This window comes from Macaca thibetana, chromosome 11 (genome assembly GCF_024542745.1).
Source record: "Macaca thibetana thibetana isolate TM-01 chromosome 11, ASM2454274v1, whole genome shotgun sequence".
Taxonomy (NCBI): domain Eukaryota; kingdom Metazoa; phylum Chordata; class Mammalia; order Primates; family Cercopithecidae; genus Macaca; species Macaca thibetana.
In genome coordinates, this window is record NC_065588.1 from 92,241,233 (window position 1) to 92,260,115 (window position 18,883).

General features: G+C 38.5%; 1 protein-coding gene and 1 long non-coding RNA gene across 2 annotated transcripts in view; one reads left to right on the forward strand and one right to left on the reverse strand.

Moving 5' to 3' along the window:
* Window positions 1–18,883, forward strand: part of LOC126930317 (uncharacterized) — a 590,715-nt gene that overhangs the window by 440,050 nt on the left and 131,782 nt on the right. The window lies entirely within an intron of this gene.
* The window catches only part of CCDC38 (coiled-coil domain containing 38), a 67,594-nt gene that overhangs the window by 28,886 nt on the left and 19,825 nt on the right, over window positions 1–18,883 (reverse strand). Inside the window, exons 5-7 of the mRNA XM_050747173.1 lie at window positions 10,145–10,209; window positions 3,084–3,247; window positions 2,909–2,989 (exon numbers count right to left, since the gene is read on the reverse strand). Coding sequence (XP_050603130.1) covers window positions 2,909–2,989; window positions 3,084–3,247; window positions 10,145–10,209 — 310 coding nt within the window. The remainder of the gene's footprint in view (window positions 1–2,908; window positions 2,990–3,083; window positions 3,248–10,144; window positions 10,210–18,883) is intronic.

Sequence of the window (18,883 nt, forward strand, 5' to 3'; positions counted from 1 at the left end):
AGCATGTTCATTAAAAAAAATTTACAAAATTTTTGCTCTTGATTGTGTACTGAATTAATAATTTAATTATCAAAAAGGATAAATATGGCCATAAAAATATGGGCTTCAGTGAAATATGAAATGAGATGAAATAAAACTTTAGGAATGCTGTTTAAATAAAACATGTCCCAGGATACGCACACATTTAGAATAGACATGATAGTTTTACTCGACTTATTTATTATTTCTGTGGGAAACACTGTATTACATTTTAGACATAGGGAAAAATTAGAAGGTAGCAACAGGACCGGGCACAGTGGCTCATGCCTGTAATCCCAGCACTTTGAGAAGCCAGGCAGGTAGATCACCTGAGGTCAGGAGTTTGAGACCAGCCTGGCCAACATGGCGAAACACTGTCTCTATTAAAAATACAAAAAATTAGCCAGGTGTTGTGGCAGGCGCCTGTAATCCCAGCTACTTGGGAGGCTGAAGCAGGAGAATTGCTTGAACCTGGAAGGCGGAGGATGCAGTGAGCCGAGATCGCACCATTGCACTCCAGCCTGGGCAACAAGAGCCAAATTCCATCAAAAAAAAAAAAAAAGTAGCAAAAGGTGGTACATTTGTAAGGAGAAGAAAGAAACTAACACTTAATGCGAACCTACTACTGTAGGCAGGACACACTACAGACATATGCTTATCCTCAGGACAGCACTTTAAAACAGGTACTATTGTTCTTATCTTGGAAAGGAGATGTAAATGGTAGAGCCAGTACTCAAACCCAGGTCCGTCTGACTCAGATGCCCAAGCTCTTGCCAATACTGAGTGACTTGGACCAAAAACTTTTGCCCAGGTTCACATTGCATTATAGTAATTACATTACAAAGTGGACAGAGAGGGATGTTAAAGTAACAAAAGAAGGCCCACTTGAAAGGGAGCTTCCAAACCTTTATCTTTCAGAGCCTTCGTTGTTCAGACCCTCACCAATACTCTTATCAATAGTACTTTGTATCAGTGTTTTCAGCTTTAATATTTCTATCTGTCAGAGGCTTCCTTCAGCCCTGGTGCGAGAGTGATATTCAAGGGTCAGTAAATGGCTGCCTCACATATCACCAGTTGGAAGATTGATGGGAGCCCTTCCTTCTATGACTGCCTCCGTTTTAGATTGAAATCCTCCCGGATATGCTACAAAGAACACGGGGTGACAACTGGCTGGAACGATACAGCTTCCAAGCAAAAGCTTCAGAAGATGCCCCCTTCCCTTTCCAGCGCTACCTGTAGAGGAGGCCTCCTGGGGCCATCTCGAGCCATAAAGAGAGTAGAGAACCTGCTGCCCTTGCTCCACTACAGGCTTGTTTTTCATGATCTCCTGCACCTTTCTAGGATGATGTGACACATAATCGATCAAAAGTTCTCTTCGGCAAGGCCGTTTGGAGGGCTTAACTCGGTGGCTAGTGTGCATAAATGCAGTACTTTGCACTAAAATAGAGGCTGCTACTCTAGCTCTAGAAACATTCTATAAATGGATAGAATCTTCTAATTGCATTAGGGGGTGAAAGAGAGAAGGAAATGCTCCATCTTGGAGCAGCTTCAGTTTTAGGCTCCTAAAATAGAAGAGCCTACTGTAGCCAGAATGTGAAACACACATTCTGTTAGTGCAGTTGGTTTCCGAGAAATCAACTCTGCTTCATTTCAGACTAGCTTGTCTGAAGGATGTAAGAAGCCTAGGACCTAGTTCTAGAGGAGAGGTAAGCATCAAGTTCTCACCAAGGAAGAGTAAGTTTAGCATTGACCTGATACCAACACTACAGTGTCTGCTGAATCATGAAATTAGTGTCCAAAAATGATGACAGAAGGAAGCTTCTTTAGCTACTTAAAATTAGTTAGGTCGGGCACAGTGGCTCATGCCTGTAATCCCAGCACTTTGGGAGGCTGAGGTGGGTGGATCATCTGAGGTCAGGAGTTCGAGACCAGCCTGGCTAACATGGTGAAACCCCGTTTCTACCAAAAATACAAAAAATTAGCCAAGCGTGGTGGTGTGCACCTGTAATCCCAGCTACTTGAGAGGCTGACGCAGGAGAATCGCTTGAACCTAGGAGGTGGAGGTTTCAGTGAGCCGAAATCACGCCATTGCACTCCAGCTTGGGCAACAAAGGCGAAACTCCCTCTCAAAGGAAAAAAAAAAAAATAATTCAGGTGAGTTTCCTTGACCATGGAAGGAAACATCCAAGTTTGAAAAGGGGTGGCAAATGGTACAATTTTACCCAACACCTGCTCCAATACTTTTTTCTCTTTATAGAGCTTAGCTTTTTAATTTTTATTTATTTTTACTAGGGATGGGGTCCTGCTGTGTTGCTCAGACTTCACTTGAACTCCTGGGCTCAAGCAGTCCTCCCGCTTCAACTTCCAAAGGAGCTGAGAGGCGAGCAGTGTGCCCAGCAGATCTTAGTTTTTAATAACAATACTAGTTTCTACTATGTAAGCGTAAACATAAAAAATACTGCCCATGATGATTGTAAGATAATTGTAGAATGAGTCCCAATTTCAGAGATGTTAAAATGTGGGGGAAAAAACGTCTCAGAATGAATGAAAAAGTGCAACCAAACTAAAAATATACAAAGAAAAAAATGAATGAATGAAGAAGGGCACTTAGACAGTAATTTATTTTTATTCCTGATTGTTTTGCTTCAACTAATTTCTTTGCTTCTGTATCTACAAGTTAGAGAGACTTTCCAGCCAGAAGCCACATACTGTCCTGATACCCAGGCAGGAACAAAGCTTGATGGACAGGTTACTTATTTTTAAAAATTCGTTCATACTTATGACATCATCAACTGATAAGGATGATCAGGATTATTAGGTCTTACCTGGCATAAACAGGTTTTAATGGGTCGTGGAAATTTGGCCACGAGAAGATTGTACCCACCCTCACCTTTTCACTGCTTGTACCTCCATGCTTGCTTTCTTCAGCTCTGCTGTCATTTGGAGTTTGTTTATCGTTTCCTGTGCTGCCCTGAAAAGCAATGAAGATCTGTTAATTTACTTCTTAGAAACAAACAAACAAACAAAAGAGGTGAGAGGGGTTTGGCCAGAGTGATGAAACTAACAATTTAAGAGCGTCTACAGATCTCTGGTCGTTTTCTCGAAGGAACTCTTCAAAGGCCAGTGCATCATCTTGGAGCTTTTTCTCTGCTTTTTTGAGTTGCCGTTCCCTCATTGCTATGTCTTTTTCAAACTTTTTGATTGTGTTTCTTTTGGTTGACAAAGCATACTAGGGGCATTGAAGACAGAGGTGTAAAAACATGATTCCACACACAGCAAGTAAACATTTGTATTGGAAATAATAGTATGCCTAAATCTTGGAGCAATGGACTTTATTTCTTGAAGGAGTTTTATTTTCGGGGATTATTAGAGGGGAGACTAATTTCCCTCTCTTACTTTTATGAAGAGGGTCAGTGTTATTCCAAAAGAGCTCTGCCCTAGAAATAAAAAATAGCTGCATATTCCTCCAAAGAGCAGATGCATCTGGTATTACCTACAGTGTATTACCCTCTAGTACTTTCTGGGAATTGGGAAACTGGGCTGTCTGCAGTCACAAAAGCTACCAGCATCTCTGCCAATAGGAAGACTATGGGAGAAAGCAGTTTCAACTCTGCCATGCCAGTGGTGCATTCCTGGGAGCCAGCCCAAGGGTACCACATCTAACTGTAATCAAAAAGGCCTATTTAGATCCCCAAACACAACTTTGACATGTGCCTGCTATTTCCTTCTATTTTTTTAGTATAGAATATAAGAATCCACGTGGTGATTTTTGTTTTGTTTTGTTTTTGAGACAAGGTCTCGCTCTGTCACCCAGGCTGGAGTGCAGTGGGGTGATCTTGGCTCACTGCAGCCTCAAACATCCAGGCTCAAGCAAACTTCCCACCTCAGTCTCTCAAGTAACTGGGACTATATAGGTGCACACCACCATGCCTGGCTAATTTTTGTATTTTTAGTAGAGATGGTTTTTGCCATGTCGGCCAGGCTGGTCTCAAACTCCTGAGCTCAAGCAATCCGCCTGCCTTGGCCTCCCAAAGTGCTGGGATTACAGGTGTGAGCCACCACACCCAGACCCATTTGGGTTTTTAATGCCATACAGGAAAAAAAAATCATAAATAAGGCCACATACATTATAATATAAATGAATTTAAAATATGGAAATGAGATGATTTTAAAGCGATAACAACCATGGTATGTAATGTGATATCTAAAGAGGGTCCCAACTCTGCTATAAATAAAAAAATAAAGATGCCATGAAGCCACTTCAGTTTTTGAAAACTAACAAGTTACCCAGAGTTAGCCAAATTGATATCTAAAGAGGGTTTTTGGGGTGGCGTTGTTTTTAAAAGATGGGGTAAATAGGCCGGGCGCGGTGGCTCAAGCCTGTAATCCCAGCACTTTGGGAGGCCGAGACGGGCGGATCATGAGGTCAGGAGATCGAGACCATCCTGGATAACCCAGTGAAACCCCGTCTCTACTAAAAAATACAAAAAAAAATTAGCCGGGCGAGGTGGCGGGCGCCTGTAGTCCCAGCTACGCCGGAGGCTGAGGCAGGAGAATGGCGTGAACCTGGGAGGCGGAGCTTGCAGTGAGCTGAGATCCGGCCACTGTACTCCAGCCTGGGCGACAGAGCCAGACTCCGTCTTAAAAAAAAAAAAAAAAAAAAAAAAGATGGGGTAAATAGTAGGATGTTTGTATGTTGGTGGCAATAATCCAGCAGAGGGGGAAAAATAATAGTTAGAAAAGATGAGTAATTGTAGAATCATTTTTGTAATTTTTTTCTAGCTTAATTGAGGTATAATATCCAATAAACTCCACATTTTTAAAGTATACAATCTGGTAAGTTTTGACATATGTATATACTTGGGAAATCATCACCACAATCAAAATAATGAACATATTCATCACCTTAAAAAGTCTACTCATGCCCTTTGTAATCCATCCCTTCTTCCCTCCTCCCCAACTCCTTTCCCAGGCAATTACTGACCTGTCTTCTGTCACTATAGACGAGCTTGCATTCTCTAGAATTTTATCTAGTGAAATTATAGTATGAACTATTATTCTATCTGGATTTATAAACTTAGTATAACTATTTTGAGTCATCCATGTTGTAGAGTATCCATAACTAATTCCTTTTTATTGCTGAGTAGTGATCAGTTATGATGATGTACCCCAGTTTGGTTACCCATTTACCTGTTCATGGACATTTGGCTTGTTTCCTATGTTGGGCTACTTCGAATAAGGTTGCTATGAGCACATGTGCTTTTATTTTTCTTGGATAAATTCCCAGGGGTGGAATGGCTATAAATAAGAAACTATTCTTTATTTCTGACCCAGGAGTCTGGTGTCTTCTATTGAAACTATGAAACTGTATCAGACTAACTTCTTAGCTTGCAAGTAGGATAGCATTTTTGATGCTTCATAGCTCTGGAAACTAGGTCCTTTGCATTTCTCTATAAAACTTAGAATCAGTCTTTCAATTTCTACAAGAAAGACTCCTGGGATTTGCATTTAGATTGTATTTATAGATTAAATAAATTAATCTGTAAATCAATCTGGAAAGATTTGGCATCTCAGCAATATTGAGTCTTTGGATCAATGAACATGGTATCACTCTCCATTTTTTTAGGTCCATAACTCGTACGTTATGGTAGTTTTAAAATAGATTTCTTCGGATTTTCTGCAGAGAGGATCATGTTGTCTGTAAATAAAGACAGTTTTAATTCTTCATTTCCAATCTGGATGTCTTTCATTTCTTTTTCTTGTCTTATTGCACTAGCTAGGACCTCCAGAACACTGATGAAAAGAAGTGGTGCAGTGGAAATCCTTGCATTGTTCCTAATATTAGGGGGAAAGCATTCAGTCTTTCACCATTAGATATATAATGTTAGTAATAAGTTTCTAGTAGATGTTTTTTTATAAAGTTGAGGAACTTCTCTTTCTACTTTGCTGAGAGTCTCTATCAAGAATGAATTTTGGGTATTGTTGAGTGGTTTTTCTGCATCAATTGGGATAATCATATGGGTTTTCAATTTTAATTTGTTAATGTGTATTACATGGATTCATTTTCAAATGTTAAATTACTTTTGTATTCTTAGATTAAACCCTAATTTGTCATAATGTATTATCATTTTTATGTATTATTGGATTTGGTTTGTTACATTTTGTTCAGAATGTTTGCATATATGCTCACAAGAGATCTTGGTCTTTAGTTTTCTTGTCTTCTAATCATTTTATCTAGTTTTGATATGAGGGTAATGCTGGCTTCACAGCATGAGTTGGGACGTATTCCCTCTTTCTCATTTTTTTGAAACAGTGTGTATAAAATTAAATTTATTTCTTCTTTAAATATTTGGCAGAATTAACCAATAAATCTGGGTTTTTCTTTGTGAGAAGATTTTTACCTGTAAGTTCAATTTCTTTAAGAGACATAAAACTATTCTATTTATTTCTTTCTTTTTGGGTAGGCTTTGGTAGTTTGCATCTTTCAAGGACTCTGTCTATTTCATCTAAGTTGTCAAATTTATTGGCATAAAGTGTTTATAATATTAAATTCACAATATGTCAATGTTAATAATTTTTAAATGGGTATTTCATGTCCCAACTCTGCTATAAATAAAAAAAAATAAAGATGCCATGAAGCCACTTCAGGTTTTGAAAACTATTACAAGTTACCCAGAGTTAGCCAAATTGAAAATTTCATATCGTAGTCCCCAAGACTGCTCTCACTTCTGACGCTGACTGTAAGTTTGAGGGGTTCCCCCAAATACTGTCAGTTTTGGTAATTTGCTGGAAGGACTCACAAACTCACTGAAAGCTACTATACTCATGGGTATAGTTTATTAAAAGGAAAGAATACAGATTGAAATCATCCAAAGGAAGAGACCCATAAGGCAGAGCCCGAGTGAATTCTAAATGCAAAGCTTCCAGTGTTCCCTCCCCACGGAACTAGGAGGCGTTATCCTCCCTGCATCTACATGTGACAGCACACACAGAATACTGTCAACAAGGGAAGTACAAATGAGCTTCAGTGTCTAGAGTTTTCACTGAGGCTTCATTAACTAGGTATGATTGGTTGACCGTGTGGTTGATCTGTCTCCAGTCTCCAGACCCTCTAAGTGTGACCCAAAGCCCCACCTCTAAGTCCCATTGTTAGTATTTCTGGGATGGCCAGCCCCCACCCTAAGACTGTCAGATGTGACCAGTTCTACATTAAAGAAAGACACCTTTATTAAGTATGATATAGATTACCACCCAGAAGTCAAGGGCAAAGGTCAGACTCTTTCTGGACAAGGTCGAATTTTTTACTACAAATAGTTGTTCCTTGGCATCAACAGGAGATTGACTCCAGGATCCCCAAGGACACCAAATTTTGTGGATGCTCAAGTCCCTTATATAAAATGGAATAGTATTTGCATATAACTATGTACATTCTCCCATATACTTTAAATAATCTCTAGATTAATTACAGTACCTAATACCAATGTAAATGCTATATAAATAGTTGTTATACTTTATAATTTTTTAAAATTTATATTATTTTGTTGTTTTTTTATCATTTTTTCTCAATATTTGTGATCTGCAGTTTGTTAAATTCTCAGATGCTGAACCTGTGGATACAGAGGATAGACTGTACAAGTCTTTTTGATAAGTGGACACTTCACCAAACTAGTTGAGGAAGGGAGGGACATAGCAAAGAAAGGAAATGAGGTATATTTAATATAAATGTCCTAAAATCCTAGTGTATCTGTCAAGCGCCACCTTAAACTACCTAGGACATCTGTTATGTTAGTAGGACTTTATAATAAAGACCAAACTCATACCCAGGAAATGCTTTTTAACAAACGAAGCCATCAGGTTCTATTTATAACTTTATCAGTTACTTTAAGTGAGATATTTTATGTTGATTGTGGCTGGCAGTGTACGGAAGTACTAACTAACTAAATTTATGCCCCAAAATGTGTGATGTGAAATTAGGAAAAGTCAAGTACATTGTTATTTACTCATTAGCATCAAAGAGTTTAATTGAGACATGTTAACATCTTTAGATTATTTATTTATTTTTTTAAATTTATTTATTATTATTATACTTTAAGTTCTAGGGTACATGTGCATAACGTGCAGGTTTGTTACATATGTATACTTGTGCCATGTTGGTGTGCTGCACCCATCAATTCGTCAGCACCCATCAACTCGTCATTTACATCAGGTATAACTCCCAATGCAATCCCTCCCCCCTCCCCGCTCCCCATGATAGGCCCCGGTGTGTGATGTTCCCCTTCCCGAGTCCAAGTGATCTCATTGTTCAGTTCCCACCTATGAGTGAGAACATGCGGTGTTTGGTTTTCTGTTCTTGTGATAGTTTGCTAAGAATGATGGTTTCCAGCTGCATCCATGTCCCTACAAAGGACACAAACTCATCCTTTTTTATGGCTGCATAGTATTCCATGGTGTATATGTGCCACATTTTCTTAATCCAATCTGTCACTGATGGACATTTGGGTTGATTCCAAGTCTTTGCTATTGTGAATAGTGCCGCAATAAACATACGTGTGCATGTGTCTTTATAGCAGCATAATTTATAATCCTTTGGGTATATACCCAGTAATGGGATGGCTGGGTCATATGGTACATCTAGTTCTAGATCCTTGAGGAATCGCCATACTGTTTTCCATAATGGTTGAACTAGTTTACAATCCCACCAACAGTGTAAAAGTGTTCCTATTTCTCCACATCCTCTCCAGCACCTGTTGTTTCCTGACTTTTTAATGATCGCCATTCTAACTGGTGTGAGATGGTATCTCATTGTGGTTTTGATTTGCATTTCTCTGATGGCCAGTGATGATGAGCATTTTTTCATGTGTCTGTTGGCTGTATGAATGTCTTCTTTTGAGAAATGTCTGTTCATATCCTTTGCCCACTTTTTGATGGGGTTGTTTGTTTTTTTCTTGTAAATTTGTTTGAGTTCTTTGTAGGTTCTGGATATTAGCCCTTTGTCAGATGAGTAGATTGCAAAAATTTTCTCCCATTCTGTAGGTTGCCTGTTCACTCTGATGGTAGTTTCTTTTGCTGTGCAGAAGCTCTTTAGTTTAATTAGATCCCATTTGTCTATTTTGGCTTTTGCTGCCATTGCTTTTGGTGTTTTAGACATGAAGTCTTTTCCCATGCCTATGTCCTGAATGGTACTACCTAGGTTTTCCTCTAGGATTTTTATGGTATTAGGTCTAACATTTAAGTCTCTAATCCATCTTGAATTAATTTTCGTATAAGGAGTAAGGAAAGGAGCCAGTTTCTGCTTTCTACTTATGGCTAGCCAATTTTCCCAGCACCATTTATTAAATAGGGAATCCTTTCCCCATTTCTTGTTTCTCTCAGGTTTGTCAAAGATCAGATGGCTGTAGATGTGTGGTATTATTTCTGAGGACTTAGATACTTGACAATAAAGGTATAAAAATGTTCAATTCATTCATTTTATAATTATTTTCCCATTAAGTGCTTGGCATCTCTGCTTTACCTATGGTAAATGAATATGCATATAGACATAGTAAATAATCATGTTTTCAGTTATACACCTGGCTTCTAGTTAAAGTTTTTGATGGCAGGAAAAAAAGCCTCTATCATTTTTTATAAAAGACTCCACAAGGGACCTGGCACACTGTTCTGACATGAGTAGGTATCAAGAAAGCTGGAGGGATTCTAGAATTGTCTGAATTTCCAGAGTGCTTGGATTCCCACCATATTCAGCCAAAGCATCAGGAGAAGCTGCATTAAACAGGGCATCTCAGGTGCTATCCTGGTCATAGGAGAGATAAGTGGGGAAAAAGGAACAAACTAGAACCAGATATTTTCTAGAATAATTTTTCTGATAGGTTCCAGGAAGTATAAAAACCTTGTCTGGGATATTAGAATGTAAATCCTTTGAGGGGCAGGCCTTTGCTTTGTTTACTGCTTGGCACATAGTAAACTCTCAGTAAGTATTTTTCAAATTAATGAACACATGAAAAAACCAACCTGTTCAACCAATATATTTGGGACATGTAATAGAAAAGCAAAATGTCAAGGTAAATATTTGACAACACTACACAAGAAGTCTTCCATTTGGCTAGGGGAGCAAAGTTATTTTTACTACCTCGAGCAGAAACCTGTCTCTCTGGTCATTAATAAATTCATGGACAGTCCTTTTTGTGTCTGAACCTGTGAAGAAAGTTGAAATAGACTTAAGTTTGTGCATCATCCTTAAAAATGCTGTATAAAATAAAAGCCATATAATTAAATTATTCTACAGTATGTATCCGATCTTTTAAAAATACTTTACCTTCAAATAAACCTTTTCCTAACCACTCAAGTTAATTTAATAATGGTAATTACAATTTATTTTATGTCTACCATATTCCAGAAACTTCATTAGCCACTTTAAACATATCACTTAATCCTAACAACAACCCGAATAAGGTACTTACTACTATCCCTATCCTGTCTGTAAGGTCCTGAAGTGTAGAGCTGTCAAAATTCTTATCCAAGGTCACACAACTAACCTAAGCCTGTTCTGTACCAAGTAAGACTGAAGTATTTTAAATCTTAATGTTTGGCCAATCTACACATAAAACCAAAGCTCTTAGGCAAAATCTTTTTGGGCTCATAAACCAAATTTATGTAAGGAAAGGAAAAGATGACAACTAGTTTTACCACCTAGCAATAGAAAATACCAAATATTTCCTTTCAAGCTTTTTTCATTCTGGAAATTTATACATATGCTACATTTCAATAATGTTCGCTTCATAAAAACCAACAGAATGTGGCATAAAATAAAATCTCTTAATAAGAATGTAACTATAGCTAGCAGAAGAAAAGAAATAACTAAAATCAGAGCACAACTCAATGAAATTGAGAGGAAAAAATAAAACCATACAAAGAATCAATGAAACAAAAAGTTGGTTCTTTGAAAGAGTAAACAAGATTGACAGACCACTAGCTAGATTAACAAAGAAAAAAAGAGAGAAGATCCAAATAAGCACACTCAGAAATGACAACGGTAACGTTATAGCCAATCCCACAGAAATATAAAAGATCCTCAGAGACTATTATGAACACCTCTATGAAAACAAACTGGAAAATCTAGAGGAAATGGATAAATTCCTGGAAACACACAACCTCCCAAGATTGAATCAGGAAGAAATTGTAACCCTGAACAGACTAATAATGAGTTCTGAAATTGAATCAGTAATAAACAACCTACCAAACCAAATAAAGCCCTGGACCAGATGGATTCATAGCCAAATCCTACCGGAGGTACAAAGAAAGGCTAGCACCAGTCCTACTGAAGTTATTCCAAAAAAATCAAAGAGAAGGGATTCCTCCCTAACTCATCCTATGAATCTGGTATCATCCTGATATCAAAATCTGGCAAAGACACAACAAAAAAGAAAACTACAGGTCAATATCCTTGATGAACATAGACACAAAAATCCTCAAAAAACACTAGCAAACTGAATCCAACAACACATCAAAAAGTTAATTCACCATGATCAAGTGGGCTTTATTCCTAGAATACAAGGTTGGTTCAATATACACAAATCAATAAATGTGATTCACCACATAAACAGAATTAAACCCAAAAAACCATAGGATCATCTCGATAGACACAGAAAAAGCATTCAATAAAATCCAATATCCCCTTATGATAGAAACCCTCAACAAACTAGGCATGGAAGGAACATACCTCAAAATAATAACAGCCATCTATGACAAACTAACAGCTAACATCATACAGAGGTAAAAGTTAGAAGCATTTCCCCTAAGAAGTGGAACAAGACAAGGATTTCCACTCTCAGCATTCCTAGTCAACATAATACTGGAAGTCTTAACCAGGGCACTCCAGCAAGAGAAAGAAACAAAAGCATCCAAATAGGAAAGAGGAAGTCAAATTATCTCTCTTCACTGATGATATGATTCCATATCTTAAAAACCCTAAAGATTCCACCAAAAGAATCTTAGATCTGACAAACAACTTCAGCAAAGTTTCAGGATAAAAAATCAATGTACAAAAATCAATAGTATTTGTATACATCAATAACATTCGAGCTGAGAGCCAAATCAAGAATGCAATCCCATTTACATTACACACATACACACACACACACACACACACACACACATACACACACAAAATACCTACGGATATTTGTAACCGAAGAAGTGTAAGAACTCTACAATCAGAATTACAAAACGCTGCTGAAAAAATTCATAGACGACACAAATTGAAAAACATTCCAGGCTCATGGATTGGAACAATCAATGTCATTAAAAATGTCCACACTTACCAAAGCAATTTACAGATTCAATGTTATTCCTATCAAACTACCAATGTCATTTTTCACAGAATTAGAAAAAATCTTTCTAAAATTCAGGCTGGACATGGTAGCTCATGCCTGTAATCCCAAAACTTGGAAAGGCCAAGGTGGGAGGATTGCTTGAGGCCAGGAGTTCAAGACCAGACTGAGCAACACAGCAAGAAACCCATCTCTACAAAAAAATTAAAAAATTAGCTGAGCATGGTTGTGCATGCCTATAGTCCTAGCCACTCACGGGACTAATCCAGGAGGACTGCTTGAGGTTAGGAGTTCAGGGTTACAATGAGCTATGATCATGCCACTGCACTTCAGCCTGGGGGACAGAGCAAGACACTGTCTCTAAATTAATAAATAATTTATAAAAATAAAATAAAAATTACATGGAGCCAAAATAGAGCCCAAATAGCCAAAGTAATCCTAAGCAAAAAGAACAAAGTTGGACTCATCATATTACCTGATTTCAAACTATACTACAAGACTACAGTAACAAAAACAGCATGGTACTGGTACAAAAAGAGACCAATGGAACAAAATAGAAAACCAAGAAATAAAGCTACACACCTACAACCGATTGTCAACAAAACTGACAAAAATAAACAATGGGGAGAGGATCCCCTTTTCAATAAATGGTGCAGGGAAAACTGGCTAGCCATATGTAGAAGAATGAAACTAGACCCCTTCCTCTTACCATATACAAAAATTAACTCAAGAGGGATTCAAGACTTAAATGTAAGGCCTCCAACTATAAAAAGAAATCCCAAAAGAAAACCTGGGACATACTTTTCTGAACACTGGCCTAGGCAAAGTTCTCAAAACGAAATGCAACAAAAATAAAAATTGGCATTTCAGACCTAATTTAACTAAAGAGCTTCTGTGCAGCAAAACAAACTATCAACAGACTAAACAGACAACCTATAGCATAGGAGAAAATATTTGCAAGCTATGTATTCGACAAAGGCCTAATATCGAGAATCTATGAGGAACTTAAACAAATTAACAAGAAAAAAAAACACATTAAAAAGTAGGCAAAATAAGACACACAAGTGACATCCAATAAACTGGAAAGAATGCCCAACATTGCCAATCATCAGAGAAATGCAAAACAAAATCACAATGAGATGCCATCTCACACCAGTCAGAATGCCTATTATTAAAAAGTCAAAAAATAACAGACGACTAGGTTGCAGAGAAAAGGGCATGCTTGTATACTGTTGATGGGAATACATTGTTAATTCAGCCCCATGTGGAAAGCAGTTTGGAGGTTTTTCAAAGACTAAAAATAGAACTATCATCCAACCCAGCCATCTCATTACTGGTACCTACCCCCCAAAAAATAAATTGTTCTACCAAAAAGACACATGCACTTGTATGTTCATCACAGCAATGTTAACCATAGCGAATACAGAGACTCAACCTAGGTGCGCATCAGCAGTGGACTGGATAAAGAAAATGTGGTGCATGTATACCATGGAATACTATGCAGCCATAAAAAAGAATAAAATAATGTCCTCTGCAGCAACATAGGTAGAGCTGGAAGTCATTCTCCTAAGTGAATTAACACAGAAACAGAAAAGCAAATACTGCATGTTTTCACTTGTAAGTGGGAGCTAAACATTGAGTACACATGGACATAAAGATAGCAAAAATAGACACTGAGGCCTCCTAAAGCAGAGAGGGAGGAGGGGAGCAAGGGTTGAAAAACTTCCTATTGGGTACCATGTTCACTATCTTGGTGATGCAGTCAGTAGAAGCCCAAAGCCCAGCATCATGAAACATACCCTCATAACAAACCTGCACATGTATCCCCTGAATCTAAAATTTAAGAATTTAAATATTCACTCCTAAGCTAAAAAAGTTGACCTCATAGAAGTAGAGAGCAGAATAGTGGTCACTAGAAGCAGGAAAGGATAGGGGTGGTGGGATAGGAAGAGGTTGGTTAACAGCACACAAGTACAGCTAGACAACAGGAGTAAGTTCTAGTGTGCTATAGTGCTGTAAGGTGACTATAGCTAGCAATAGTTTGTACATATTTTAAAATAGCTAGAAGAATGGATTTTTGAATATTCCCAACACAAATAAATGATAAATGTTTGAGGTGATGAATATGTTAATTACTCCAATTTGATTATGGCACATTGTATACATGTATTGAAACATCACACTGTACCCTATCAATATGCATGATTATTATGGGGTCAATTAAAAATAGTAATAAAAGCAGGGCCAGGAGCAGTGGCTTATGCCTATAATCCCAGCACTTTGGGAGGCTGAAGTAGGTGGATCACTTCAGCCCAGGAGTTTGAGACCAACCTGGACAACATGGCGAAGCCTTGTCTCTACAAAAATATACAAAAATTAGCCAGGTGTGGTCATGTGTGCCTTTGTCCCAGCTACTTGGGAGGGGAGGCTGAGGTGGGAGGATCACTTGAGCCAGGAGGTCGACGCTGTAGTGAGTCATGATCATGCCACTACATTCAAGCCTGGGTGACAAAGTGAGAACCTGTCTCAAAAAGTAATAATAAAAGCAAAAAAATGCAAATCGAAGTAGAAAGGAAACAATATTTCCAAGTAACCTGTGAGCCTGTGCTGCCTAGAAGGCCCACGTTGTCCTGGGTCACATTTCACCTTCACCTCTTACTAGCTGTGGGAACATGAGTAAATTACCGTCTCTCCATGCCTCAGTTTCCTCATTTGTGAAATGAGGATACTGCCTATGGCTGATTATGTTATTGTTCCCAAATATTTGCTGCCCCTCTCTGTGAGAGGATTCTGTTTCCCCACTAAGTTGATGTCAGGCTTGCCTGTTGACAGATTCAGCCCAGGAAATGGGATTGGATGGGATTTATGTTGCCTCCAGGAAGAAGCTTCAAGAACCACCACCTGTTTCTCTCCTTTCTCCCTTTGCTAACTCCAGCAACATCCCAGACAGGAACTGTTCTTTCAGCAGAAGACCCAGTGAAAAGCACCCACGTTGGAATGTGAAGGATAATTAAACCTCTATTATTGGAAGCCACTGAAATTTAGGAGTGGTTTATTACCAAAGCATAAGTAAGCCTGGGAAGATACACTACTTCATCATGGTGTTGTAAGAGGAAAATGACGTAATATATTACAAAAACACACAGTAATTTCTTAATAATTGTTACTGGCTATTATTTAAAAAATACAATTGGGATGCGTAATCATTTAATTTCTCAAGGTTAATAATGGTAACAATGACTATTATGATCATTAATAATGTTAATTGGGAGGTAACAAACAACAAGCTTTGGAGTCAGACAGTTCTTGGCTTGAATTCTCCACCCCCTGAGACACTTCGAATCAGTGACAGACTCCGTGAGCCACTTTCATCAGACACAAAGAGGAAGCAAAAATATTTAACGATGTTTTGTTGAGGATTAAATAAAATATATATGAAATCTGTCAGCACTTATCACACAGCTGTCTTTTTAATAGATTTTAAAACTTTAGGCCGGGCGTGGTGGCCCATGCCTGTAAACCCAGCACTTTGGGAGCTTGTTTAGAGGTGTTAGCAGGGGAGTGCAGCTTCCTATGCCCTTGACGGAAGACCGGTCCTCCCCTATCGGGGATGGTCGTCCTCTCTGACTGAGGGTGCAGCTTTGGGAGGGATGCACATGGAGGGGTGAGGGCGGAATCAGACACCCGCCTAGCTAGCCACATCAGCCAAATCAACTCTGGTGATCAATGGGGTGACAGATGTCACAGCCAGATCGCCCTCACATCCAATCCCAGCACTTTGGGAGACCAACGCGGGTGGATTACTTGAGGCCAGGAGTTCAAGACCTCCCTGGCCAACATGGCAAAAACCTGTCTCTACTAAAATACAAAGAATTAGCCAGGTGTGGTGGCATGTGCTTGTAGTCCCAGCTACTCAGAGGCTGAGACACGAGAATTGCTTAAACCCGGGAGACAGAAGTTGCTGTGAGCCAAGATTGCACCACTGCACTTCAGCCTAGGTGACAGAGCAAGACTCTGTCTCAAAAACGAAACAAAACAAAAATACTTTATATTATGGGAATCACTGACATTCAAAGTAGAGAGCCATATAAGGTTCCCCCGTGTACCTGTCACCTACTTCAACATTATCGACATTTTACCAATCTTGTCTCATTTATTGTCACCCTCCTTAATGTCTCCCTCACTGGAGTATTTCAAAGCAAATTCAAGCCTTTGTATCATTTCATCTATAAATATTTTAATATGTAACTCTAGCCCATAAAAAGTTTTAAATTATAACCATAATACCACCATCAGCCCTAGCAAAATGAACTATTCCTTGGTGTCATTTTATACCCAGCCTGCATTCAAATCTTCCCAGTTGTCTTAAAAATACCTTTTTGGAGTTTTAAAAATTAAAATCTAAACATTTTATGGTAAGGATCCTAAAGTGTCTTTTTAATCTACAACAGCCACCCCTGCTCTCCACACCTTACACCCTACACACACTAACTTTTTTTTTCCCATGCCATTCATTTGTTCAAGAAATGAGGTCCATTTCTCTGTAGAATTTCCCATGTAATCGATCTGACATAATGTATCCTCATGGTGTTATCGAACATGGTCTTCAATCCTCATATTTACTTGGTTAGGTTCAGGTTCCATTTACTCAAACATTTTTAATAGAAGAAAAGAATGAAACTGCTTACTGTAGCTTTCATTTGATCACTTCTGATGGGTTGGCCAAATTGAAAATAAACTTCAAGATCCGAAAAAATCCTGTGCTGTCAGCTTACTAAATATTAGAGCCATATTCACCATTTCAGCCTACTTTGACATGGTACTAGCTGGGTGAGTTGATAGAATTTTATTCTTCAACTCTAAGTAGACTCGTTATAGTAAGTTTCCTGTTTTGGCTATTCTAGCTGTCAGGCAGATCTTTGAATCAAGTGGCCAAGAATAATAAAACCCTGCCCAACGCACTAGCATTCCTAGACCTGAGGGCACCTCCACCACTCTCTGGGGGTGTAAAGACCAGTTTGAGAGATCTGAGGACATAGAATACTGCAACAGAGAGTCCTGCAGCTATCCCAGGTGTCGTGCTTTGAGAGCAAAACCAGAGTCAGGCTGCTAGCTGTGCGAAGATGGAAATGGCACTTCTCTCACGGATGCGAACCGATCTGTCTCTGACACTTAGTTGTGCGTGTGATTTCTTTGATGGGGACCGAGCAGTTTGCCACTACTGCGTACACAAAAAATAAAGTCACCTAACCTCCCAGCGTGTGGTTGCTTGCTCATTCTGCTTTCATGTAGGTTTGTTTTCAATCAGGATTCAGGCAGGGGATACAAAGTTAAGGAGTAAGGGTTTCACTCAAATCAGCTCCTGATTGGATATACAGTCTGAGGGTGACTTGTATATTTTAAGTTAAAATGTCCAAATTGCTTATCTGTGCAGTTGGCAGAAACTGACAACCTGGTTTCCATTGCTGACAGAGCCCAGATTGCCTTAGATGATGCCAAACCATTTTACTGTTTCCTTTTGAAGAGTTGACCCTATGCCATTTACTTTTTTTTCCCTTCGTACCCAAAATTAATCCAAGACATCTACTCTTAAGAGACCAGTAATCTCTCTGTTAAATAGCAATTCTGCCGAATGGGGTCATCTGCAAAGCCATATTTTTGAGTTATTTAAGAACTGCTGGAGTGTCCTGGGTTTTTTAAACCAGCCACTTGGTGTATAACTCTTTCTAAAACATATCACATGTAATTGTAAATGCTTTTGATGACCTAAGGTTTACTATTCTACATAGGCAAATTATGAGGCATGCGATTGAACACAGATATGCCCTAGAACTTGTGGTACAGGCCCTGGCATCACCTTGCTGCCTATCATTTGCTGCTTTGACATACAATTATATATGCACCTGGAAGCTCTTCTGAATAAGTTAACATGGCTTCCTTTTCCTACATTAATTATTGAATCCAAAGCCCTTCCCTAAGTGGTTTGCTTGTTCTCTGAAAAATTTTTTTACAGTTTGGGAAAATGCATCGGCTTTGGGATCCAGAGAAATTTTTTTTTAAGTTATCACAGCATGATGTATGTCCTTCTCTCCCTTCCTTCCTTCCTCCATCTCTCCCTTCCTTCCTTCCTTCTTTCTTTCCTTCCTTCCTCCCTCCTTTCCTTCCTTCCTTCCTTCTTTCCTTTCTTATTTTAAACTTTTTATTTTAAAAATTTGGAAAACATTCATTTTGGGGGAAGATTTTATTACTCCATCATCCTAGCATTAATCACTTTATTTTCATTAACTTCAAATTACTTTCTATCTCATTTATAGGTACTACTTGGTTTGACAAGTAGGATACACCTATGACATTTTTGATAATCAGATTGCCTTCTTTTGTTGAGCAGTAATTATCATCTTGCAGTATTTTAACATGTTGCCTCCAAAGGTCACTAAAACCAGATTAGGTATTTGCAACATCAGGTAAGCTCATTTAATTTTATTAGCGTCCTCATTCTGGATGCATGAGTTCTATGGCTTGGATATCAAGGCTTTTTT